Source organism: Labrus mixtus, chromosome 2 (genome assembly GCF_963584025.1).
Source record: "Labrus mixtus chromosome 2, fLabMix1.1, whole genome shotgun sequence".
Taxonomy (NCBI): domain Eukaryota; kingdom Metazoa; phylum Chordata; class Actinopteri; order Labriformes; family Labridae; genus Labrus; species Labrus mixtus.
Genome location: NC_083613.1, coordinates 7,701,773 through 7,729,177, shown reverse-complemented (window position 1 = coordinate 7,729,177; position 27,405 = coordinate 7,701,773). Strand labels below are relative to the sequence as shown.

The window sequence follows — 27,405 nt, the reverse complement described above, 5'->3', positions numbered from 1 at the left end:
CAACAAATGGGTTATAAAGCTCTTGGGAAGATTCTTACTCTGTCATTTGTTATCATTTGGTTTTCTTCAAGAAATCTGTTTTAATTGTATTTTAAGTGATAACACAAGAAATTGTAATGGATAAATTGCTGATTATGTTAGCAAATGAGCATACAATTCAACAAATATGAAACAGCCTATTTTTTCTATATGGCTTATTCGTCATTTATTTTTCAAGGGGATCATTTGAGAACCCCCCTCATTATAATAAATGCAACACATCTGTTTGAAAACTTTGTCAGTCTGGTCAAGAAGTGAGAAATATTCTGGGAACCACAAGCTGTAAGCCATGTGGTATTTCCGGAACAGCAACATGACCTACTTCAAACTGGAGAGCAGTGGGTCTGGATGGAAAATATAACTCTGGGTATTGATAAGAATTTTGTTAAACATGAGACAGCAACAAAGTGACGTTTGCATCGTTGTCCACTGGGTGGTGATAGTGCACACTCTGCCAGTGGTAATGATGTTAAAAAGTAGCATTATAATAAAGGAAATGCCCATATCTGAACATGTTACAGGTAATGGTATCAGAGCATGTTTAGTGCTTTAAAGTGAATGGTCTTGTTTTCATTTCCCCCCCCTATATTTCCATATGACAACCCAATGTGTCCACATACTGGCACATCATTTTTTTAATGAGTGAATAAGAGGTGTGGAATGAATCATGCAAACTGGGCTTTTTTTTTTTAAAGCAACTGCTTGGGGAAATTAACTGCTTTGTGTTGACAAAATCTGTTTACATTTTTTTGTGTTAAATTCAGTACTATGACTGTGTAACACCGAGTCTGACTTACTGGGAATTTATGGGTTTTTGATTATATCAGCAAGTTAAGATTATTCTGCCCAAATTTCAGAGCCTTGAAAATAATTATAGCCTAGTTACAGTTGCTGCAAATAAGAGTGACACGAAAGATGATCAAATATAGGCTATGTAAATGGTGTATTATAGCACCAATGTTACTGTATGTCCATGTCAAATGAACAAATAAATACATTTTAAAGTTGAAGGTTAAATTTAAAGAAACCACGCCTACAAAAGGGTAAATATGAGTATGATAACTTAGGTCACAGTAAAAGAATAGTAATAGTAGTATTAACAGTAGGCTATTGATAGTTCAGAAAAAGACCCATGGCTTTGTTAATGCAAGCTCCAGGTGATGACATCATCGATTCTAACTATAGTGCAATTTGATCTTATATTAAACGTAACCATACAAGATCATAAGGATAAGGGGAATTACTCATGATAATGTTGTGAAATTAATATTGCACATGATGAAGTCCAACATGGAAAAGTAGATACAAATATCAAAACAAAGTATATCCTTAATGTAAAAAGTTATATTGCACATGCAATGAAATGAATTATCGGACATAAAATGAAAGTAATAGTTGCCCATGATAATGAACATGTTATGGTTATAGTCCACTATTGAAAAATAGAAGGGAAGGCTTCTCAAAGTGATATGTTGTTATATTGTTATTTATTTGTAATACGGTAACTTTTATTAAAAGAAGAACAAAACATAGATAAAATGAAACACAGTGCTGTAAGTTTTGTGTCCATTTTTCTACATTTCTTGTGCTGTTTGTGAAAATAAAAAATACAATTGCCCGCAGTCTGCTGGCACTAACACCAATCCAATCCCTCTCGCTGTAATCCTGATAGACGGGAAGCTAAACCAATCAGAAACCGTTGTCTCCAGAGCGCGAACCAATTAGATTTCGCATAGGCTTAATTGGGCGAGGACATTGCGGAAGCGACAGGCTGGCTCAGCAGCCATTGATGCTCTTAATTTCAAGAGGAAAAAAATCGACAATAATTCTTTCATATCTGCGCTTTTCTGCGGACTGAAGTCATGGTTTCTCACTCTCTCGCCCTTCCCATGATCTGCTTCACCACGCTGTGGGGGCTGGTGGGGGTCGTGGCTCCGTTTTTAGTGCCTAAAGGACCCAACCGGGGGTAGGTGGTCTATCTGCAGTTAATTGGTTGCATATTACGGCGATCCTACGACGATTCTTTAAAATTCCTGACATCATATTCTGATGGCGTTTCTTCTTCATAATCAATGTTTACCTCGCGTCGAGCTTTATTGTGTCGTAATAAATGCACAGGAGCACCTGCTCATGTGATGGAGGCCCTGCGCGTCATCTTCCATCCATCCATCCATCCCTTCCATCCATTCTTCCGACTGTAAGGTTAAAGGGTCGAATCAAAACAAACACGCTTTACAAGGTCATTTAGGCAGAACATTTGGAGATAGTGATGTGGTTTGAGGGTTTGAAAAGATGAATCCGGATCGTGACTCTTGGGAATAGCGCAGGCTGTATCCTGAGTGATGCTGAAGCCTTGCACTGCTTGAAATCTGTGTAATCAAAATAAACATAAAAAAAAGTTCACTATCATTTAATCATATTGTCTGGTTATATTATAAACTATTTATATGTCAAATATTGGTAGGCCTACTATAGATAAGATGAAGGACACTATCATAATGGGACGTTATAGCACCATGTAGTCCAGACTTTAAAATGTTAAGATAAAGGTAGCCTAATCTAGTGCATCCAAATGACAAATGTTTAATGAGACAAAATCTTGTTTCAACAGCTATGTGTTAAATTAACTAGAGCTGTGGCAAACAATCAAAACTAGAAATTATTAAGTTAATATATTGACTAATTTTCGAGCAAAAATGTCAAAAAAATGTCTGGGTCCAAACAAAGACTCTGGGTTCTGGAGTGATAGTTGGACAGAAAAGAAATCTGAGGGCGTAACTTTGGGCTCTGGGAAATTGTGATGATGCTCTGATGGGAGGCTTTTTCACTTGGTTTTTAGGAGAGAATCATGAAAATGTATCAACTGAACTTAAAATGTAATCAGTTGATCGTAAAAAAAGCAAGCAACAAAAACAAGCAGACATGTAATTGAAAATGAAAATAATGGGGTTACAGTCTTAAAGTAAATATTGAAGTACTTCATCGCTTTAAACCTAAGATGTGTGCATTATATCTCAATCTGAAACTGTTGAGAAATGATTAACCTTAATTAAGAAAAAAACCCACTGCCTCAGCCAGTCAATTTGAACATCTGAACAGAGGTGTGTAGATATAACTCTGTCTTTGTTTTCAGGGTGATCGTCACCAGTCTCATCCTCACTGCGGTCTGCTGCTACTTGTTGTAAGTACAAACTCTCCTTTTCTTCTTCTGTGTCTTCAATGTAAGGCTGCTGTCATTTTATGTGTTGATGTGTTTTTTTTCCCCCTAACTTTTATGAGTCGTCCCCAGTGGTGATGGTTAAAAGTGTTTAGATCATTTACTGAAATTACTCGACTTCTGCATTTAAAACTTAGCAGAAATGACGTGTATTATTAAAATAACCTAAACATGGAAAGAAATAGTAATTGTGAAGTAAATTGGTCACTGGCAACAGAGTTACTCTAGTCATCATCATATATGTACATTTCCCCATTGTGGGATAAATAAAGGATTATCTTGTGTTATATCACGGAGGACCTGAAAGTATTCAAACAGGACATACCAAGGCTCTTACCAACCAGTAAGTGGCTCTAACAAGACACAAAAACACAGATACATAATGTTGTTCAGAGGCTTTCTGAGAGCTCTACAAGGCCAAGGCCAGGATACCAGCCAAGAAAAACAGCTGAGAATCAGAATTTAAAAAAAAGAAACCACCAGATTTACGAAAACAACCAGCAACAGAGTACTGTTCAATAAGTTTGTGTTTTAGTTGCAGATTTCACCACTCGACGTCACTGTTATTTTAAACTAGCTGTAGATTAAGGTTGTAGTTGTTGTTATTGCTTTATTATGATGCTTTGTCATATATGAAAAATCTGTTTGGTTGCTGTTTGTTCATTATAGGCAGACAACAGAAGTTATTTACAGCTCTTAGTCGGTTTCAGAGCAAAGGCTGGAGACTAAAAAAACATGAGTGGCATCGCTGTAATGAACACTACATTTAAAAAAAAAAAATGCTACTCACTGATTGGCTGTAAGAAATAAAAATGTAATATCTGCGACAATATACAACGTAACCTCATAACAGTAACTTTCAACAAAATCCAAAGTAACAACTCTGTTTAACTATTTCTATATAAACTATGATGATGATAGACATCATTAGAAATCTAAAGAATAATAAAAGTCTGGGTACAGACGGATTCACTAATTCATTTTTACAAAATATTTATTGACATCATTGGCCGTATGGTTGAGAGGGCTGACTCTTTTGCCTTTAATAAAGGGGCCATAGTTTTAGTCATATAAACCTGCCTCGCCTTGATACTCAAAGAACATAAAGATCATGAGGTAAACTATAAATGATTAAAGTCCTGCTGATCTTAAAAGAAGGACTGTGCTGCTCCTCACTTTCTTAGTCTGTTTAGAGATTATCAAGATGACCGTGCTACCCAGGCTGCTATTTCTTTGTCAACTTCTATCTTATTCCACCAAAAAATATGTTTGTGGCTGTTCTTTCAAGGGTTTGTTTTTTGCAGGGGAGGCGCCCAGATGTTAGATATAAAGTTGGATCGTTATCAAAACAACTAGGAGGTCGGGAACTCCCTCATCTGAGGCACTATTGGTTGGTCTGTCAATTAACCCTAGAACACTAACTAACAGCTTTGTAACACCATCACTAACGTCAGGTATATTTTTACCCGATATAATAAACCCGATAAAACATACTTCCCATCAAAATATATTAAATCCCAACAATACATGGCAAATTGAAGTACTCTTCTGATAAAAAGGTATCATGGGGGACCCTATAAAAAAGGCTCTAAAATTAGTGAAAAATTGGGGAATCATTACTGAAAAATTCCTAAAATAAATAAATAATGGAGCTGGGATCTTGTTTTTCGGTTGTTTGTATTATTTGTATTATTACATGTATTATTAATGTCAGGTGAAAATCACCCGAACAGGTGCCTGTTGAAAAAAACAGGGATTGGAGCAGGGAAACACGCCTACCTTCAATGACGTCAAGGGGCAGCCTGAAGCTACCCAAGGACCCACGCAACTCAGACAGCAGCAACACTATGAAATTCACATGAGCACAATCGAGTTAGTGTTCTAGGGTTCAGGGCCTTCCCCATCTGGATTTTAGACAGGTTGGGAACAAGGTGGCTTGATAATGAGAAGACCACCATCAAAATGCCCCCGGCAAACATTCCATTTGTTTGGAGAAATCTAAGACCTTAGTCTAGTCCATCAGCTTATGGAAGGCCAGACACTTGAAACATTTCAATAGTTATGTAAGGATTTTAACGTTGTCCTTTAGAAATCTCCAGATTAGAAGTTTTTGTCTTACAGACCCAAACTGAACCAGCCTGTGGAAAGATGGATCCCTTATGGAACAATACTTGATGAAAATTCAAGAAACAGAGGCCAATATCCAATATAGAGAGAATATTAGCTGGTATGAAACTGGAAAACACCCTGAGATAAATCAATTGGAAGAGGAGCCGAAATAGGAAATCAGTGAGGATGTCTGGGTAAATACTGTAGGTCCTCAGAAAATCACAAAGTCACTAATGCAAACCTGTAGAGAAAAGAATTGGTACAACATTGTGGAAAAAAATAATAATAACAGAGCATGTCAATTCATAACTTTTCTAAACACTAAATTGCAGCTAAAAACCACTAGAGCCACTAGAGGGAGCCACATCACTGAGTATATCTTCAAAATAAAATGAACTAGAAGAAATAATACAGTACTGAACTTTCAAATTAAGACAGCATTTTTTTTTTTTTGCATTCATCAATCAAATAAAATGAAATATAAATGACTTGTTTTTTGCAGGTTATGAAACAGACTGAAATTAATAAATAATGCTGGCTATGAACTACAAAAGCAAACCAGACTATCTGAACAAAGATTGATTGTTTCTATATAGTCATTTAGAATGCCTAGTGCGTGGTAGTTGTCAGATTAGGTCAATAACAACATGCTGCAGAAACAGCCCCAGGGGGTGGGCACCAAAATTGACACAAAATCTCCTAACATGAGCTTTCAGGAAAAAAAAAAAAAAAAAATTATGTTGTAGTGTTTTGTGATGTAACTTTGAGATTTAACAGCCTTTGTCTATATTAAAATCAATCTTTACCTTACACCAGTTACTGAACAGTATCATCTCAAAAGACAGAGTGTTACGTACATACAGTTCAAAAATTGTTTTAATCTTTTAAAATGATATTTTTTCCAGAAATCTTAGAATACACGTCAAATGTTGGTCCTACAAAAGAAATGTTGTTAAACTGTAAAAAAAAAAAAAGCATCAAGATTTAATCTAGAAAAATGTAACCTGAATAGCATTTGTATCTGTTAGGTCAAACCATTTTTGTGTATGGAGAACTGGGCAGCATTTGTTCCTTTGAAGGCTTCTTAGAGGGAAATTAAGTCAACAGGTTTGACTAAATTCCCCCGATTTCCAGTTTGCTTCCACTATGTGGGGCCCTCACAGCTAGCGTAACTGTTTTTATTAACTCTGTGATGCAACAGATGCCCATACAGTTCCTCTAGATTCTGCCTTAAATTAATTAAACTTAAAGTGAATGTACCGAAACAAAATCTAAACATCTCTATAGCACTGTAGGTAGGTGGGTGTGCATCACTTTGACTTCAAAGTCTGGCACACTTCCTGGAAGCTTAACTGCAACCTAATGTAGCCACCACTATTTTTTTATGTAGCTTTAGCATTTAGCCAGTTAACTTCAATAAATGAGCACAAAACACCTTCAATTAGACATTCAGCCACTATCATCTAACCATTATTAACCATCAGTATTATACTCACACTTACACCACACTAAGGGAGCCTTTAATGTTTTACTAAGTGGCATAGTAACATCAGGCTAGCATTACAGTTGCTGCAAGTTACAAGGTTGAATCAAATTTATAAATAATTAGAAGTACTTAACATGAAAAAATATTGGAGAAATGGGTAAACAATACCACTTACTGTTAATGACTGTTGCATCATCCTCTCAGATTAAATCCATCCATACAAGTGTACCACAGGTTTGGGCAGCAGGCCTCAACATTTTCAACCAAGTGAACCGCTTTAAAAGAGGAAACTTTATCATAATATCTTCAAAGATGTTCAGAAAGTTTTGTTTCTTTCATAATTAAGACAACTTAGTGATGGTGTTTAATGTTTGCAGTACAGAAAAGCATTTATCATCCAACACCACTGAAAAACTCAACAGTTAAAGTTTGCCATTGAAGCACATGGCAGAGACCTAAGGGTCCTTTATAGATTCACCTTAGCTGGGCCCAGCAAAAGGCAGCCATCAAAGTGCCTGAGTTAAAGTCCAGTAAATGCAGAAGAAGATTAAAATGTGAAAGTTTAAGAAGCAATGTTCTTTCCACCATTAATACTATAAAATGATTTCTTTGAGTCCATTCAGTGCATCTGCGTGATATCCAAATTCACAGCAGTGATTGCCAGATCATCAAGAAAACATTTCTGCATCCAGGTCCGCCTGCAGGTTGAATCATTAGTATCTTTGCAAGGCAACAGATCAATTTGGTTTAACAGAAAGATAAAGTGTGGTTCTAGGTCATTAACACCCCCGTATATATTTGATAAACTGATGAACTTGTAAACTTTTGGAGTGGTTGAAAGCCATTTCCTGTAATGTGCTATTTCCTGTTTTTGCTTCACACTTTTGATGGTTATTATTAATAAAATGTATTGATGCCAGTGTAGAAACATCAGATATGTTGATCATGTATTTTTTTCTCTGTCTTTGTTACACAGCTGGTTGATAGCCATTCTGGCCCAAACCAACCCTTTGTTTGGCCCTCAGCTGAAGAATGAAACTATATGGTATCTGCGCTACTTCTGGGAGTAAACAAGGTGAGTTAAAGGCTGCAAGGTATAAATAAGTATACTGACATGTCAATGCTGTTATTGCTGTTTTGTCTTGATCCACCTGACACAACTACAGATAGCCACCAATAAACACAAAAAGAACAGTATACTTTACCTTCAAACACTAGAAATGTTCATGGTGGTGTTACTGATTGAAAAAAAGCTGATGACCAATTGAACGTTTTTAAAAATGACTGAATGTGAGTGTAAAACAGGGTCGGGAATCGCTGGAGAACTTGCAACATGATAAGATACAATACAGTAAGATATGATACGTCTCGCTCAAAGGTTTCACACATGTTTTTTCAAATGACACCCTCCCAACTATGAGTGTCTTCTCAAGAGTACAACTGAATCACAATCAGCTTTATTTGCCAGGTGTGCCTACACATACAAGGACTAAACAAAGACGAATACGTACAACACTAAGTAAGACTATAGTGCAGTGGTGAAACAAACATGATAATAAATGATGTGATTATGTTACAGATTGCTTAATTCACATGAGCTAGATAGTTTTCACCGTATTTACATTAAGGCAGTGTGCATAGGTGGATGTCAAATGAGGAGGATAACAATATTTAAAAGATAACGTAAGTGACCATAAAATGTTTAAATAATCTAATTTACATTCACAGTGCAGGTGTGAGTCAAGGTTATTTCACAGTGATTGTTCTGAGAGTCATTGACTGTTCAGCGTTCATCAGAGTGACAGCCTGCCTGGGGGAAGAAACTGTTTTTATGTCGGGTTGTTTTGGTGTACAGTCATTTGTAACACCTTTGAACAGTTTGGGTGTGAGGAGTCTGCAGTTATGTTACCTAACCATTTCCTCTGGACTGGTACAAGTCCTGGTGGGCACAAATGATTTTTCTTTCATTCCTGATGGTCCGTTGCAGTCTATGTCTGTCATGTGTGGTGGCAGATCCAAACCAGAAAGTGATGGAGGTGAAGAGGAAAGACTAGACTACTGCAGTGTAGAATATGATAAGCAGCTCCTGAGGCAGGTTGAACTTTTCCTGAGTTCTTCCTGAGAATAAATCTGAAAACGGACCAGACAAAAGGTTAAGTATATGGAGAGAAGATGATGACAATGCTGAGACCTGTGTGCAGGGGAGGCCAGGCAACTGTATGTTTGTATATTGGAATATTTTACTGTATTACAACAAACACTGAATATTGCTTTTTCTTTGAATGGCTCTAACAAATCCGAAAAATGTATGCTAATTGCAGATTTATGCTAATGTATTCATACTTAAGATGAACCTAATTTGCCTGCATTTCAAACATACTAGTCAGTTAAATGCAATGTAATTTAATCAAACTAATCCTACTCTTTGAATCAAGATCAATTAAGCTACATACATACTAAATCAGTTCGATTACGGATCTGCGGAGGCCCTTTGGCACATTTCACTGTGTGTGTGAATTAAAAGAGAAATGTCTCACTACATCAATGCTAATGGCTGTTTCATTGCAATCAGCTGTTATTTCTGTATCAATTCAAAAGAATGATCAAAAGGAGACTTAAACGACGATACTCGTGTATATTTCTTTTTTTCTGCTGTTTTTTTTTTTGGTCCAACATTTTCTTATCCCTCGTGCTGTGTAATGTATTTACATGTTTGCAAATTAGAAAACCACTCCATTTGTTTCTAGGAACACAGTGGAAAATATCCCCACACTGTACAGCCTGTCTGTCAATTCTGTAGGAAAAATAAACTAAACTGAATTCAACAAAAAACATACAAAACCCTGAAACAGTTTTTCAACAGCATGTTTGCTCTGAACCATTATAACCATTATAACATCTTTACACTGGCTGCCTGTTAGTTTTCATGTTGATTTTAAAATTATTGTATTAGTTTATAAAGCACTACATGGCCTTGCACCAGATTACCTATCAGATATGATTTTAGTTTATGAACCAGTACGGCCCCTCAGATCCTCCAGTTCATCTCTCTTAGTTGTTCCACAGAGCAGGACAAAAAACTTTGCTGATGTTGCTTTCAGCTGTTACGCTCCGAGACTGTGGAACAACCTTCCTGAGGGTCTGAGAGGAGCCGAGAATATTGAGATTTTTAAACTCAGTCTTAAAACTCATTTATTCAGTCTGGCTTTTATATAGTGCTTTATATAAATTCAAATCTAAACATTATTGTATTGTCTTTTTTATCTTGCTACAATGTTAAACATGTTTCTCCTATGTATTCATTTTACTATCCTACTGCTTTTATGTGTCATATTTTATTTTTTCATTTTCACACACTTTTCTGCAGTCTTGTAAAGCACTTTGAACTGCAATTTAATTAGTCTGAAAGGTGCTATATAAATAAAGTTTGATTGATTGATTATGCTTTTAGACCATACTCTACTTTGATAACCGAGAAAGAAGAAGAAACTAATATTTTCCGTTTCCATTTTCTACCTCAAGATAAATCGACTTGTCCTGATGTATGTTTTTTCTTTCTTTTCTAGGACTTGGCTGGACATTATTTCAACATTACTCCTGACGAAAAGCGTTCTCACCGAACACAATCTGCTGAAGAGAAGAGATAACAAGTGAATTGTCACAGTCAGTTTTCTTTGCAACATTTGGCAATATTTAAAATGATGTACAGTACCTGAATATTGAGATGTAGAGTTTATTAAGAGACATTGTTGATTTTAAAATAAGGAGGATACATTTACCCCAATCCAATGCAAGTAGTTTGAAGATGTGATTTAGTTAATGACCGGATTTGTGAAGGATTCAAAGATGAGGAAAGCTTTTGTTGTTTTTTTTATGTGGGTTACTGATAGGAATGATTTCCAGTGAAACCTTAACACCATCTGTTGGGAGTAGAATATTGATCTTCATTTTCTGAAATGTGCAATCCTTTTGTTATTTAGTTGATTATGTGTTTGTTTACATTTTTGTTTTTTTTGTTGCTGCCATCAGGGAAGATGAATTTCTAAGTATTTGTATTTATTTGGCCCATGGGCACTGATGTAAGTGCGTTGTAATAACCTCAGTGTCCACATGGTCTTGTTATATAACTGTTGTTAGTTGTGATGTAATGGTGTGTGTGTGTGTTGAGTGTGAGTGTGTGTGTGTGTGTGTGTGTGTGTGTGTGTGTGTGTGTGTGTGTGTGTGTGTGTGTGTGTGTGTGTGAAGAGTTCATTACAGTGAGTGTTTGGATCGTGGCCATGAGAATCTCCCAGAACTGTAAAAAAGTGAAGAGTGATTCCTTCCACTTTAGCCCACTTCAGCGTGAAAATCCCCTCCCACATTCCCCTTATGCTCTACACCGCGGAGGTCCTCGTTACCATGGTGATCTCATCATTCAATTCAATCCTGTTCTGCTCGACCCCTTTTGATGAAATCCTACCCATTCTCGCCTGCCTGTGTACAGATGTACTGTAGCTTGTACTGAAGGAGCATGTTTACTCGACTGAAGCTGCTGAATGCTACTGGACCTCACTGATTTGCTGATATCTATAATCTCTACTTTATAATCAGACTTCAAAACAGCTGTCACACATATCCACTCCAACTACAGCCAATAATTTCTTTAAGAGCAAGGGGGCCCTTTAAGACAGAATGATCTTTTCAATAGCAGAGTAAATGGCTGCTTTTGATTGGGTTCATACTCTCTTAGAATTAAAAGGTTCTCAATTCAACCATTTACAGTTCTGTTACAATTTAAGACTTCCTGATAGAACCTCTTTGTGAAGGTTACTTGGGGTACTTTCAAAGAGTTCTATTCATGAAATGGTTTCCTAGATCAATCCGTAAGAGGTTCAACACACAGCCTCTTGTGAAAAATTTGACAAAGAACTGATCAACAGACCAGGATTTCCCTCAAGAATCCTCTCCAAATATCTATCCAGAACCTCTCAACCTCGCAGGGTTTTTAAACAAGAGTTCCTATACAGAGATACTTCTATGGTGAATTGGTAGTACCTAGAACTTGGGGGATGCCATCAGAAACAACTGTTCTTCTAGGTTTGCAAGTAAGATTTCACGCTAGAAGCCCTCCTGTGATGTAATGGTTCCACCAATGATCCTCTTTGAGGGGTTCTTTAGAGATCCCTCTACTGGTGTAGTGTTTCAACCTATAGACCGTATCTCGAGGTTCTATACAGAGTTCAGCCCAAACTCCCCTAGGAGGGCTTCTAGGAGAACTGTGTTTTGCTGTAATGTTACCAATTAGAACCATCTTTAGATGTTCTATTCAGAACCTTTCCACCTTTAGGGGTGCCAACAAGACCCCCTGGGGGGTCAGAGAAACCACAGAGAAACCATTGATATTCAAAGGGTAACATCTTGAACCCACTAACAGGCTCAATTTAAAATACCATGGCTGGAGTTGAATATCTAAAGGAAACTGTTTATCAGATCAGAGTGCAGTCTCGACCTGGGTTATAGCTTGTTTTTGTTATGGCCTGCATTATAACTTTTTTTTCGTTCTGAGTTGCAGGAAATACTCAAAATGTTGGCTTCTAATCCCAAAATGTTGTCCAAACTGTTTATTCTAATTGATAGCATTTAAGGTGTAAAGCATGAGCTCACTTCACTATCTGTACTGTTCTGTGTCTTAACAGGGGGCCCATGTTAATCTGTACACATGCATGTGAGTATTCACCAAGTTGTTGTAGGTTTATTCTGTTGCCAACTGGAAAAGTCAGGCAGCCAGAGGACATTTCAGTTCGTTCCAGAGTAGATATTAAGTCAGTAAGACTTGCATATCTCTTGCCACGTTGTTATATTTTGCATTCTCTTTGAATAAGATTCTGGTGTATAACTCACCTACCTTCCCCTTACGCTTTACGTTTCAGCTGCTAGCCACTACTACAACTTCCTCTCCTCCTCCTTTCTACTCCCCATTTCCAACCCTAAAAAACCTGTCCCTCTCTCCTTCCCTTCCTCCTTCCTTCCTGAACACTCTACCTCCCAGCCCCTTTCTCTTAAAACCACTTTGCTTCAGCCAAAAAGAATCAAAATCAATATACAGCTACTTTTTAGAAAGACCAAATTACGTTGTATCTTTTCCTCCAGCCCTCTTCTGTAGTTGTTGTGGTGGCATGCATCTAAAAAGTGGATATACTGAACAGTCAGTTACACTAGTGTTATCACACCTGATCACACCCAATAAAGTTAAAGGCCCAGTACACCCACACAGGTGTTTGAATTACTCTGGCTGTTAAGACCAGGTCTAGTTGAAAATGTAATGATTTCAAAGCACCAACAAGTATAATAACAGGTCACCAAGTCCTCCTACCCACCAACTATAAAAAGCTACGCTAAAGTCAGAGGTAGCTTGGCTAATAGCCTCTCCTGACATCCGGTGTCCACCAAAGAGCTTCAGAGAAACCCTGTTTTTTACACTAACCACTTGCTCCTTCTTTTCTTTACATGTTTAATAACCTTAACTTTGAGTGTCTGAAGGAAAACCCCTAATTACAAATGTAGGTTACTAATTTAAATGAAATTAATTATTCTTTGCTTCAATGAACCTGAAGCTGTTATTGGAAGCATCATATAAGCCAGGTATTCAGTTTCACCAGAGCTTCAAATCAAGTCACAAGGACTCAGGAGTTGATCAGTTTCGGACTCCTGTCAATCTGCTAAATTAGAGTTGTTGGTGTTGCAGAATTGAAAAATGACTGAGACCCGGTCCCCTAACTTAAGGTTAAATATGTGTCAATGTTTTATAGTTGTACATATTGAGAACTCGATGTAGAAGTAACTGAATTTTGGCATGGGTCCAAACTGAGATTTGCTGTCACTTCATTTTATTCCATCTGGCTTTCCAACCATTAACTGCTGGCTATCACTATGTACCAATAAACCTGTGTTGGTTTGTTTTCTATAGACCGTTTGGATGACAGTCACAATCTCTCATACTAAAACTGTCTTCAGTTTGCTTGCATTTAAGTGTCAGTGAATCATCGAACAACAAATGGCATTGTTCTCACCCGGCCGAACAAATGGAACTCTACACTTTAGACATGCTGGGTGCGAACTGGACATAGAAATCTGTTCATCTCTTCTGACAAGTGGCTGCTGTTAAATTAAATATTCCTGGCAACTCAGATGAAGAAAAAAATAAATTGTGTGTATGTACGTGTGTCTGTGTGGAGTCACTATGGTTACAAAAATCTACTCAGCAGTTCTGATCGTTGGTGGAGATGAGATCCTGTACCCGACCTTGTATTCATGTGAAGTAAATGTTTTTATGTCAATAGCGATTTCTGTGAACCAACAAATAAAAAGAAATGTCTCATACAATCCTGGGGCTCCGCGAGCATTATTAGATTCTTCTGCATGGTTCATTTGTGAATGAAACGCGCACACATACAATGACGCACGCATCACACTGCAAAAACTCAGGTTTCAAATGAGATGCAAAGTTATTTGAGTAGAGGATGAACGGTTAATTATCTGCAAGCATCAACATTAAACAAATCTGAACTTAACCCTGGACCCTCATGCAGACTAAACCTTATGTCACAAGGATACACTAACAAGGACATACAAACACACACACACCATTTCATTCTATACATGGGCTTTTAGGAGTCTTGTCACTGTGCAGAAGAGAAAAATTATGTTTTTCGACCTTCCTGTTGCACGTTGTTGAATTTCCTGTGAGAGATTAAAGACTGGCAATTTGTTCAAAGCACTTCAGCAATGCAGTGTAAGGCCTCTCACATAATGATGTTGAAAAAGTTTTATTGTGTTAGTCTGACTAAAACTAGACTTCTAAAATACATGTAAACATGATGTTAGTTAACTGAAACGGTCTTAAGTCAATTTTCTAGAAGTCATACTAACACACCTAGATAATGCAGTTGATTCACTCTTTCATCTATGCAGTATGCGTTAATCAGTCCCATATTGGGCAAGGCGTTCTGCGCATGCTCCCCAGTTTCCACTCTGAGCTTTAACCCAAAAAAACACATAGCAGAAGTTCACGTTGTCATTTGCTTTTGGATATCGCCATGACTGAGTGATAACACAAATGTACAAATAGCAAAGTGTCGAGTATGTATGAAATGTACATAGCTGTAAAGTCGCTTTTTCACCGTTGGACATACAACCAGTTTGCTGCTAGCTAAGTTGTTTTGTTTATCGTATGCTATGTGACGTAATAGGTCAACCGGAAACCGGTCCGGCTAGAAATTGCAAATTTGTCATTGCCAGCTGATGCCTGAAGTCTGCACTTTAGGCATCAGCTGGAAAAGCTGACCTCATGTTGCTTCTGCTCATGGAAACACACACATACAACTTATAAATATCACAGCAAACATCGATTTGGCTGGTACTGTCCAGTGCAGAACAGATTTTTGTGTTGGTACGAAGCCGACGCACGGTTATGAGAGATAAGGGACTCTTGTGTTGAAGTTCATTTCAGTTGTACTTTGCTAATATGTCAATCATGGCATTTTATACAGTATAATATAGCATCAAATTAATACTTTGAGAGAAAAGCCAAAGAAAAGAGATGACTTGAACCCAAATGGCATGCTCATAACCAACTATCATGACAAAATCAGGTTTAAGAAAGATGTATCTGAAATGCATTTTGGTGTTACAGTTTGACTCATGTCCTATCTGATGATGTACAGGAGGCGGCTTCATGACATGTAGGCCTACTGCAGCCCGTCAGCAGGGGATGCTCTAAATCTTTTGGCTTCACTTGAGGTGAGATATTCAGCTGTCCATTCTGTATGTATACAGAAATAGTATATATAGATACTGTATACAGAATAGTAATATACTGTGAAAAGAAAGACGTGTGTTTTAGCGCTTATTTTGACACTAATCTAAGTAATTCTCAGTCAACCACATTCATTTTTGTTTTTGTTTCAGTCAGTCTCTTTGTCACACGTGGCCTCATATGCCGACTAGAAGTTCAGTCTTTCTCCAGTAAGCTGATGCCCCCTGTCCCCGATAATGCACATAATGCACAACAGGTTAATATTAAGCTAACGCTAGCTAGCTAAACAGCTACCTATGGTTGAAATTAAGTCTAAACCTAAGCTCTTAATTTAAAAATGTCAGGTTTTATTCAGTATTATTTACATTTTAACTAAGTTAATGTTTAAGCTCAATTCTCAGTCCGCTAGTTAAATTAAAAAAACGAACTTAGGCCAAATTCACAGACTGTGTGTTGTTTGTTTATCTGTTTACTGTTGGGGTATTGGGGGAAATGTGGCAATACTGTGCTTGCAGGCTTTGCACAAGTTGTTGAGCTGAATGATGATTATGTTATATGAAATTAATCTTATAACCACCTAAGAGGCCAAGCTTTTATCCATAATTCACTGCACCCAATAGTGGTGCAGCACTGCAGTCTCATTATCCATAATACAGATTAATGAGTAAACAAGCCATCAAATCTCCATGACATTTCAGAAAATAGCATAGCTGTGTGTTAAAGGCCTTTATTATATCAACTCCTCTAAAACTGCGCACAGCCCCCTTTTAAAAAATGACAGTATTATCCTATAAGTATGATATATCTAAGGCTTAACCTACATTCTTATTTAAAAAGATGAATGCCAAATTCATACACATTATTTAAGGCCACACACAAACAGCCTACAGGCCTACACATATGTGCTTTAACTGACAGAGGCAGATAAACACAAACACCACACAGCTTATCCTCTATGATATTCATAAAATGTGGCTTAATGTGTTTATGCGCCATGACAACCTACCTTCCTCCAACAGTATATTAAGATTTCACAATCTTTATGCAAAGAGCTATATGCGCTGGCCTAAATAACACTTTCTGTGCTATAAAGGGTTTGTTTTTCATCACAAGGGAGCAGCTGCAAGTCAGTTGATGCATATTTAATCTCTCTACACGCATACTGACAAAAACAATTTTAATATATAATGCACATTAAAGCCTGACAGATATTCGATTTTTGGGAAAGATAGAAATATTAGGATTTGACAGTTAAATATACCAATGTAAGCCTATTGGCTGTTTCCCATATGCAAATTAAATATGTCATGTTGAGGAAATAAGTTTGATTATCAAAAGATTTGTATCCGCTCAGGGTGTAATGTTGGTGATAATTCAAAAGAATAAAAGCAAGTTTGATGTATCTGAAAAGCAAAACAATATAAATAGGTTACCAACAAAGAGTGGATCTTATATATCATATAATTAGTATGAGATGTTGTTTAATTCTCTCTTTGATTTTCACGATACCAGAATTTTAAAGTTAGTAGTGAAAGTAGCAATAGTGTACATCCTGTTTTGATATGGCAATAAAAATAGAAATCCCTGACACCTAATGTTTGGATACTTTTTGTTTTAATTGTCCAACACCTGCTGTTGCTAAACATTGCTCTTTCTGTTTGGGTTACAAATTTGACTGAAGATCTGTAGTTTTTGTATGTATTTTAAAATACTATTGATAATAAAAACAACAGAGATGGTAATGTTTGAAACTATCAACAAGTATCAAAGTTAAATATTGACAACTTTATATTGGTAATATTAGTAGGCCTTTAAAAATAATGATTTAATAGGATTGTTATTGATTGACTGTTTATGGTGAAACCACTATGGAGCACAGCGTACTGTGATTCACAGAGGTAGAGAGGCTGTGAAGTTGTAGGAAGCCCGCTGTGAAAGCTGCCTGTCATGGTCTGCTCCTGAGTTTAACTCTCCCGGTGAGGAGGTGAAGTGTGGCTCTGCTCTGAAGCAGCCCGGAGGCCCTGCCAGGGTCAACGGGTTCACAGCCCCGCTCCTCACGGTGTCCTTAAACACGGGTCGTGTGACCCCGCCCTCTGACGACGCCGTGTCGTAGGTACAAACCATATCCGTTTTCACTGACTTCTAAATCAGTAAAGTTACCAATGGTCAGATAGTATAAACGGTAAGGGGCTTTTCATAATAAAATTTCACTTACCAACTAAAACACACTTTGAAAATCACATAATAATAATAATAATAATAATAACATCGCACTTTAGCCTGTTGTTTGTACCAATGACAGACCATATTAATGCAGACTGCATACTGTTATTGATGCATGAAAGCACAGATTAGAAGTTAAGATATCAAGCATGATGAGAAGTGCAACTGACACAGATCATAGTGAATGAATACATTTATCCTGCACTTTACCTTTTTTTATATTCTTCAGCTAGTCCGATATCCTGAAGAATGATTTTCTTGCAATACGTCACTGATTGTGGAATCGCTGTATTATTACAATATAGTTATCATGGGCCATCTATTGTGTATTGTATCGTATAATATTATGAGTTATTCCCCCTTTATAAGTAACGAGTAAGCTGGGTGCAGTAGTATTGGCAGTTCAGTTCCAGGTGGTAAAAACATATTCTACAACCTGACTTATTGCTTCTAGATATTATGATATTGATAATTGTAGCCTACATAATAATGACGACCAGTGATACTGAACATGATAGTAAATACTGTTGATCACTAATATATAGAATTATCGAACATGGAGATGTTTTTTCCCTCTACATTTTTAATTTAAGTGTGTTAATACAATTTATCATTTAAAATGTCAAGCTGACCTTTATTTTGAAAGCCCATGCCGGAAATGTGACATACAAATATCTCCAGCTTTACAGTCGGTTTGCGGGATTATTCGTGAACTTAGGTGCCCCTCGACCCGCCGATGAGAGCTGCAACTGTTTTTACAGCTGATACACTTCCTATTTCCACCAGGTCAGTTCCTTACAACTCCCTTCTCAACCTTTACACTCTGACGAACCCGGAAGTATGCAGCTAACCACTGCGTAACACCTGTACGCCGCAAACAACAACAACAACAACAACAACAACAAAGCCCTCTCTCTCTCTCTCTCTCTCTCTCTCTCTCTCTCTCTCTTAAGGTTTGTTCTTCTCTGCACCAAAATAAAGTGGTTTAAATCTAAGCAGCCAGTAGGAGGAGTCCTGTGTTGTTTTGTTACACAAAGAGGGACTCTTCCTTACAGACATCCAAAACTTTATTAAAAAATGAATCCGCTTCAGGGGGGAGATGACTGCACTCCCACCCTCTCATCTCAAAAACGGTATGCTTGTGCACCAATGGAGGGGGAGGGAGAGACATGAGGAGGAGGAGGAGGTGGTGGAGGAGGCAAGGAGGGAGGGAGGGAGGGAGGGAGGGAGGGGGGTATTCAACAGTCCTACTACAACCATATTTTCTGTCCCGTTTATCCGCCATTTGGGCCAGCTCGGTAGTACTGTAAACTAACTTCTTGCATGTGGCCCTATAGGTTGAACTGGATTTCCGTGCTGCTGCTGCTGTTGTTGTCCACCCGGGCTCTTCTCCTCTTTGTGGATGGTGCGTGATAATATCATCTGGAGAGACCGAGGCCGACATTTTACCCCGGTCCGGAGGAGCCTTAACTCCGAGGGGACATCCGAGGACAAGCGATAAGGTAAAGGCAGCCTCACAGTTTCCTACAGGCACATAAATGCGCTTTTCTTGACAAGTGGATGCGCTGAGAAGTTATTGACCAATAGGCTTCTTACAATATGAAGAGAAAAATATGAAGGCTTTTATTATAAAAATGGCTACTTTCACACGGATTTACATACAGTAGCATGCATGGCACAGAACTGTACACTGGAATATTTTTTAATGCAGCGTGCCCCAGAAAAGGCGCTTTAAAAACAGTAATCACTTATTTGTTACATGTTTAACATTTTAAACTTAAAATAAGCACGTGTGTGTTTATTTTTTTTCACATTTTGCATACATTTATCACATCCCTGCGCATTTGTAAGACGATTATAAAAAATAAAAAAAAGCTTCCCGTGTTATTTTCCTTCCAGTCTTTATCGTTTTTTTATGCGATAAAGCCACAACTTATACCGACTTGAACTTGTCTGGGCCTGTATCGCCAACCAACCAGCAGCAGCACCTGCAGGTGGACAAACAGCAGCCAAACTTGCTCTGTGATTTTGTTCTACGTGCAACTTTATTATTTAGTTAAAAAAAAGTGCCAAGCATGGAGGAAGAGCAGACTTTATTCCTGGAAGTGGCTGCAGCTGTTCAGCACCGAGCGGTTCCACATGCTCAGAAATCGGTCGTATTAGGAATTAATATTGGACATCCGGTGGCACTGCCAGCTGCGCCCCATTTTTATTGTTGTCTTGCGCTGAAAGGATCCCTGTTGTCTCGGCGTGATAGTCCGCGCTGTGGCCGCTTCTGGTAGGTATTTCTGCTTTTATATTTAAAAAAAAAAAATACAAATGCACTTAGTGTGAATGTGCAGTGTGATAACGAGAGGAGGCTCTGGGATGTGGGAAGTGCGGCTCCTCGGTTCGCCGTGCCATGCGGGACACGCTGCTGGCTGCCACCATGGCACCTTCTTGTCCGTGCTCTGGCTCTGTTTGTGCTGCTGCTGTTCTATCCAGCTGTGCGGACACACACACACACACACACACACACACACACACCGCCGTCATGCATCACCGGTTCGGTTGCACTGGTCGGGTTCAGTTTACAGATAAAACGTGGTTTTTATTCGGGGGGGAGAGCAGGACGCGCTCCAGAAGAGAGGCGGCGAGGAGAGGGGCGGCGGACGGGGGCCACTTTGGCTCTCCATCGTTACGGGAAACCGAGCTCCAAGGACATGGGGAGGGGGAAGGCAAGGGGCGCATCCAGGTCGTTAAGGTTGTTTTCTCATTTTGTTCCTTCTTAGCCATGAGTATGGGGTCTTTTTATTACTCTTTGAAATAAGCTCGCGATATTTTTTTTTCTCCGGCGAAATCGTGCTTAGTCCGTCGTCCAGGTTTTTTTTTTTGGAGCTTTATTTGGCAAATTGGCCTCCCAGACAGACCGACTGCCAGAGCGCCTCTCCTCCCCTCGCTCCCCCGTTTTCTCCCCGCTGTTTTCGGTTACTCTCTCCGCCATCACAGCCTCTTTAATACGGACTCCTTCCTAATTTACTTTTTCTCGACCACGTTCTCGTCTCTCTGTGCGTAACCTCCATCCATCCGTCACTATGCTGTCCTCTTATCATCTGGTAGTGTTTTTTTTTCTTTTCTTTTTTTTCTAAAGAGGCCTCCAGCTGCTAAAGGTTCATTGTCTGGTCAGAGTGCTCATGCTCTAAATTTGCCTCATGGTCAAGTGTCTTTTCTCCTCGTATGGTTTGGATGGGAGGAGTTGTGAGTTAGTACTTCACCAACTCATTCTATAGTTTGTTTTTAGTTTACAATTTACAATTTTAACGCACGTTTTCAATGTGATGTGACACCATATGCAAGACAAACAGCTTAAAAAGTACCAACATGTTAAAATGCACAAATATCAGAATACTGACAGTTACTATAAAACTTCCTTTGTATACATTTTAACCCTTTATGGTGAAGGACATGGCCCACTACAGCCCTGTCTTCTACCACAGATCCACAGAAACACCCCGTTAAAAGGATTCATGACAACAGATGAATACTTTTTTGCCTCATATGAAAGTAAACTTTATTTAACTTTAAACTGTTGTTTGGATAAAACTAGTATGCCAAAGACTAACTTCTAAAGGAAGATATGATTTTAAACTGACAAGATAAATGGATCAATCATTATGGAGGCTAAAGCCCAATAAAAGTTGAGCATTCCAATAATAATTGGAGAAGACCCAGAATCATCTTGCATTAACTCTGGTCAGTATGTGCCATGTTTAACTTAGACGTCTCCTCCTTTCCGAAACGAAAGAGCCAAAAATAAAACGTGAAGAAACCTGAAAGCACTTCAGTGTTTTCTCTAACGCTCTTCAGCAGAAATGAGAGGCTGCAATCAGAGCTGTTGCTTGCTTGTTTTTCACTGAGGACTTATTTGGTTTTCATGGTTCACTAGGTTTTTAGAAGGGAACTTTCATTTTACAACATGGGTATCCTCCTCTGTAAGTTAATAACTATTAGAACAACTGCTGCTGATGTCATCAGCGCCACCATGAGGAGTCATGACGGGAAATCGCTTAAGAGTGCCACGTTTTTTTGTTTTTTTTCAATAAAATACTGATCATTTGAACCAGCAATTCCATACTTGTATCCCATCGTCAGGATGACTAAATACTGCCATATCAAATTGTTATTTTTTTGTCCCATCCCCACTTCGGGGGCTGCTAGCTGAGCTGATGCTAATTTGGCTAAGTTTGTTTCTGTGATAACTTAAGACTCAGAAATGTTGTGCTTGAAATCCTTTCAAAGGAAAAGCGAGGATACCGTGACTTTAAACATTGAGAAAGTAGTCAGGTAGAATTGTGTAATGTGTGCAGCGTGATGTCCGGGCTTCTGAAAAACATAGATGAGCATACATTCTACTTTTAAAACATGACTCATGATACTGGAGTTTGGTTTGCTACCAAACAAAAACAGCTCTTGCAGTCCAATCTACTTATTGAAAAGAAAAAAAACTGATTTGACTTTACATATCAGAGAAAAGAAACGGCAATTAATCATTGATAATATCTTGTTCATTGCAGCACTTGCAATTTTAAGCAATGTTTTGGAAAAGAACATTATGGCATAGTGAGTTTCATTCGATTACAGCGCACTGTGTTAGGTAACAAGCTGTTACCAGCATATGGAGTCATTAGAATTAGCATATTCAGTGCCCACACAATGCATTAATAATACATTAATAAAAAAAGTCTTATGGATAAATATGGCAGAAAAGGACCAAAATAGTTTTAAGCTTGAGAAGGCATTGAAACGTCCTCTGTGGATTTTGTCTATAACCAATATAAGGCACTTCTGTCATGCACAAACTGCGCTACATGAACCATAATCCCACCACACTGTGAATGTAAACATGCATGTTTGTGTTGTCACTATGTATTTGGTGTAGTTTTACATAAGCCGCAGTTGTGTTGGCATCCCGCTCTGCTCTCGTCGTCTTGTTGACGAAAGACTGAATGGATCGTTGGCTGAATGTTAAGCTGCTGGTTATAGCTGGTTATTGACCCACAGTGGTTTGATTTGAGATGAAGCAATCTCTCTCCTGTTTCCTCTCTCTCTCTTACTCTGAACTCTGTCTGTCAGGAGTGCCATTATGAGCACGGAGACCTTTGGACCAAGCCTATGTTGAACTAACACAATAAATGATTGCAGGATTGTTATTGTTAAGAGGCACGCTTGGCTCCTATATCAGCTGGAGTAAAAACAAATATAAATAAGAATCCATTTGGTGCATTGTGGGTTTTTTTTTCTTCTACTGTACAAATTTACTGTGTAAAAACAGCAAATACTGTACCGTACCTCGGAGAGCACTGCAGTCAGATAAAGGAGATGAAAGGAAAATGGTGGAGAATGAACAAGTTTGCATGTGTCAACCTCTCTGTGGCACTAACAGCCTCTCTGATGTTTTTTTGTATATTTATACAAGTTTAATGATCTTTTTAAAAATGTTGTTCCAAGAAAAGAGAAGAGACATTCATGATCTGCATTTGGAAAAGTTGATCTGTTGAGTCAAGTGAACTACTGATAGAAAATGTACATAGTCTTAATCCTTGTGTAAACTTTCAGTGTTTCTTATCTCCATGCTTCTGCTGTTAGCACATCTGCTGAAAGGTTATGATGAAGATGTGTGTATCATTTGTCTGTTGGTGGGATTATTATCCATTCCATGAGTTTGTTATCTCTACTTCAAAACGCTGTATGTGTCTGATAAGTGTTTGTGTACACAGCATGTTGGTAGCTGGCTCGCTCAGTGTGCCAAATACCAGTTTTCCATGTGGCATGCCAAGGCAGTGTCATAACCGCCCAGCCAATCCTCATTTCCTCATTCCTGTGTGCCTGAGGTCAATCCACAGTGAGAGTATTATGGTATTGTTCTCCAAACTCTGAGCCCGGGTCAGTGTGAGCTGTTCTTTTCTCCTGGTTTTCCACAGGTACCTAACAGTGGGTCTGCATTGTTCCTGCTCTGTGTGTGTGTGTGTTGTGTGTGTGTGTGTGTGTGTGTGTGTGTGTGTGTGTGTGTGTGTGTGTGTGTGTGTGTGTGTGTGTGTGTGTGTGTGTGTGTGTGTGTGTGTGTGTGTGTGTGTGTGTGTGTGTGTGTGTGTGTGTGTGTGTGTGTGTGTGTGTGTGTTTGGTGTTGCTTGGTGTTTCATCATGTCCCCGCCTGAAAGGAGCTCGTCTGTCTGATCAGCAGTTTGCACTATGGCCTCCTCCTCCTCTAATGGAGAATTTGAGTTTTGGTTACACAAACATTAACCGATGCAGACTCGCTCAGCAGGCGGAAAACTTGTTCTCATTGGCTGGCTTTATCCGTAATGGGTGGAGTCCAAGAAGCAGTTGTTTAGAGGACCAATTAGGTTAGAGGATTTGGATAATAATGTCCTGTATTTGTCTTTTACTAAATATATTCTTTAAAAAGAGAGACGCCAACATGGAATGAGGCATCAAGCGCTGGATATGTAACCGTCCTGTCCTGTGTGCCACAGAGTGTGTTCTCTCATAACCATGAACACAAACATGGTAGTTTGTTTTGACTCAGACCCAGATGCACTGTACTGCTGCATTAAACACTCCCTAGAGCGCACGGCTCCTTTTTTTTTTTTTTAAAGACTAGGCTTACATCTTCAGCGCGACTTAGTGCTGCCTTCCCGTGGATTCAGGCAGACGGTAGCTGGCCGACTGGATGAGAGCAAGATGAGGAAATTAGGTCAGGCAAAGATGCTAATATTTTTACGCTCTGGCATATTTTGCATGACCTACATGTAAATTTTCACATGAACGATGTTAACCCAACTTATCCTCATCATACTAATAATAATGCATTTTATTTATAACACACTTTTCTTTTGAAGCCAATCTCAAATTGTTAAAGATGAAAATAGGAGCATAAAAACAACAATTTAAAAGTAAACAAATAACAACAGGCAGAGTTGAAATTATGAGGACAGTTATTGGTATACTTAAAAACAAAAGTTCTACATTTACTGTCTCGTAGTTCCTTAGTTCTAAGTGGAAGTTTGTATAATTATGGGACTTTATTTTGGAAACCAAACAGGGCCATGGTTAATAGTTATTATAGGTCAGCAGAAAGTACCTGTAACAGTAATGATAGGCAGGATTGACATTTAAAACTTTTATATATTGGCTTTTTTTTTTTAAATCTTTCAATCTTTTATTTTGGAAAGTAGCTCTGCCACACAAAGGGGATAATGCCATTCTATCTTTGAGATTTTTTTTTTTTTTTTTTTTTTTTAATTGTGACCTCATTGTTCGGAGGCAAATAAAACATTGATTTGAAGGAAAAGTTGGATGTGTTGAGCACAAAATGGACGGGAAAGATCCTGTAACCGCTGCAGCTTTGACTGTCGTGCGTCTGCCTTTTTTCAAGTGTTACTTTGTAATAACTGCAAATATTTTAAACATTTCCTTTCTCTGAAACAAAGTCAAATGAATGAACTCTGTACAAAGATGGAACATTTATTAGAGACGTTCTGATCCCATTTTCCTCTATTCTTCAATGAAAATGTTTATTTGGTGTTTAATGTTTCTGGCATTGTGTTAGTTTTGACTACTCTGACCTGAAATGTTTGTTTTTTAGTTTGTTTGTTTGGAGCTGATTGGTTATTGTATCTCATAGGTACATCGACTGGCTTACAGGCTGATAGTCACACATTAAGTCATCGCAGTATTGGTTTTGTGTTGCACCAACTCTTGACGGATTTTAAGAAATTCACTGTATTCTGGATAATAATGTAGTTACTGCTGTCAGCCTTTTCATTTGCCCTTTTGATTGAGCTTTACCTTAAACTTTAAGATAATACTTACCGCTGATAAATATTCAAACTGAACTCAGGTCTGTTTATTCAAAGTCCTAATCTGCTATAGTTTCTCATTTCTTTTTCTCTATTTAACAGTTGTGTTTTATTTATCCACAAATCTTTGATGCAGCCTGTGATAGAGGCGTATAGTACAGAACTGTAAGGACAAATGTGAGTTGCTTATTATCCTCATACATTCTACAAATATTACATGAATCCTGTGCCCCTCCCTACAGGTAAAATTCAACCTTTATCTGCTGCATTAAAGCGTGTGCTTATGCTATTTTTAATGCTGATTGTTGTCTTTCTTGGGAAATGATTTGTCCTACATTTCTGGCAGCCGAAGAAGCTTGTTTTTCATGTTGAATAGCAGTAAATAGATTTATTTATAGCAAAAACTAGCCAGCAAATGTACAAAACAAAAGCCTGTTGTTTTTTTTTGGCTGAACTGATTAAAAAAGAGCTCTGATCTTATCAGTATTTTCACTTCATGAACACAGATAAAAGGGAAATGCACATTTCAGCAAATAAACTAAACAAAAGTGAACATCATCTATTACCTTTTTGAGGTAGTTGTTGAAATGTTTTAAAGGTTTTTATTATGAACATAGAGACGCATTTCAATCTTGTCTTTTATAAGCTGCTTCTCACCTGATGACATTTCACCAAAGGAATAATAATAAGAAACAGAAGCAGTTTTTGGCCACAGCTTTCCTTGAGTGCAGGTTTTTTTTTTTTTTTTGCATGATCTGCTGCTCTTCATTATTATGAAGTTCTATCTCACTACCTTGAGCTTGCATCCATGGAGCCTGAGTCTGTGTCTGAACTGTCAATTCTGCCATTATTTGTACTTACTTAATAGCTTGTCTTATTCTACCTCTATCTATTCATTTATGGATTTGCTCTTCGTACACGATCCTTCCTCTCTTTTTGGTTGCAGACCTTTGATTCCATGATTAGATTTTCTATCATATATTTGCTGTGATTTTCTTCACAATATTTAAATCAATGAATGGCATCATTCTACAGTGTGACATCATTGCTCGGTCTATGACCTTGATCTCCACTATTACGACTATCTCTTCCATTTGTTTGTAAAGTAACCACGTGAAGCACTCTGTACTGTGAAGCGGAGGTTTTAGACTGTGTGCTTGAGTTCTTTGGTTTGAGATTTATTGCCACTGATCTGAGGTGTGCAGAATTGTTTCTTTTTGACGTCAGCAGAGCTCACCGCTTACTGCACTAACACCATGAATTGACAGCAAGTGGGCTCTTTCTGGGGCTGGCTGGAAAAAAAAAAAGTCTGGTGAAATTCAGAGTGAAAGATTTGAACTTATGCGTGCACACGTGTAGCTTCGCCTGAAAAACTTCAAGAAATCTGCAAGTTTTGCATATGTGAAAACGCCATATCTGACTCTTCACCAAAATGCTCATACTGCAGCTATTCCTAACCACAACCTCTATGCTAAAAATGTCAAACGCTTTAATATTTTGAGTGTTGTTATAATTAACCTTTTGGCCTTTTGTCTGACTTTTTTTTCTCTCCAGGCTGGGAGGCTGAGAGCTTCAGGGCTGCGACATGTGAACAGAGCTCCACCCCTTCACCCTGTCATCTCTCAACCTTAGGTAAATTAAACCCTCCTCTTATTCTCCTGCCTCCTCTTTGTTTCATATCCGTGTTAAATTCAGAACT

At 38.2% G+C, this 27,405-nt stretch overlaps 2 protein-coding genes across 3 annotated transcripts in view; both read left to right on the top strand.

Moving 5' to 3' along the window:
- Positions 1-1,789: 1,789 nt before the first annotated feature.
- On the top strand, positions 1,790-14,213 carry atpv0e2 (ATPase H+ transporting V0 subunit e2). The gene is made up of 4 exons (XM_061049377.1): positions 1,790-2,005; positions 3,173-3,220; positions 7,828-7,926; positions 10,418-14,213. The coding sequence occupies exons 1-3, from the start codon at positions 1,902-1,904 to the stop codon at positions 7,919-7,921; spliced, it is 246 nt and encodes an 81-aa protein (XP_060905360.1). The 5' UTR covers positions 1,790-1,901; the 3' UTR covers positions 7,922-7,926; positions 10,418-14,213.
- A 4,352-nt stretch (positions 14,214-18,565) lies between these two features.
- The window catches only part of LOC132983098 (CREB3 regulatory factor-like), a 60,959-nt gene continuing 52,119 nt past the window's right edge, over positions 18,566-27,405 (top strand). Inside the window, exons 1-3 of one of the 2 annotated variants that reach the window (XM_061049352.1) lie at positions 18,566-18,654; positions 19,206-19,370; positions 27,261-27,338. The gene's annotated coding sequence lies outside the window, so the exon portion shown is untranslated. Of the gene's footprint in view, positions 18,655-19,103; positions 19,371-27,260; positions 27,339-27,405 lie in introns of those variants that run through there. The other variant, XM_061049348.1, reaches the window with a different exon arrangement.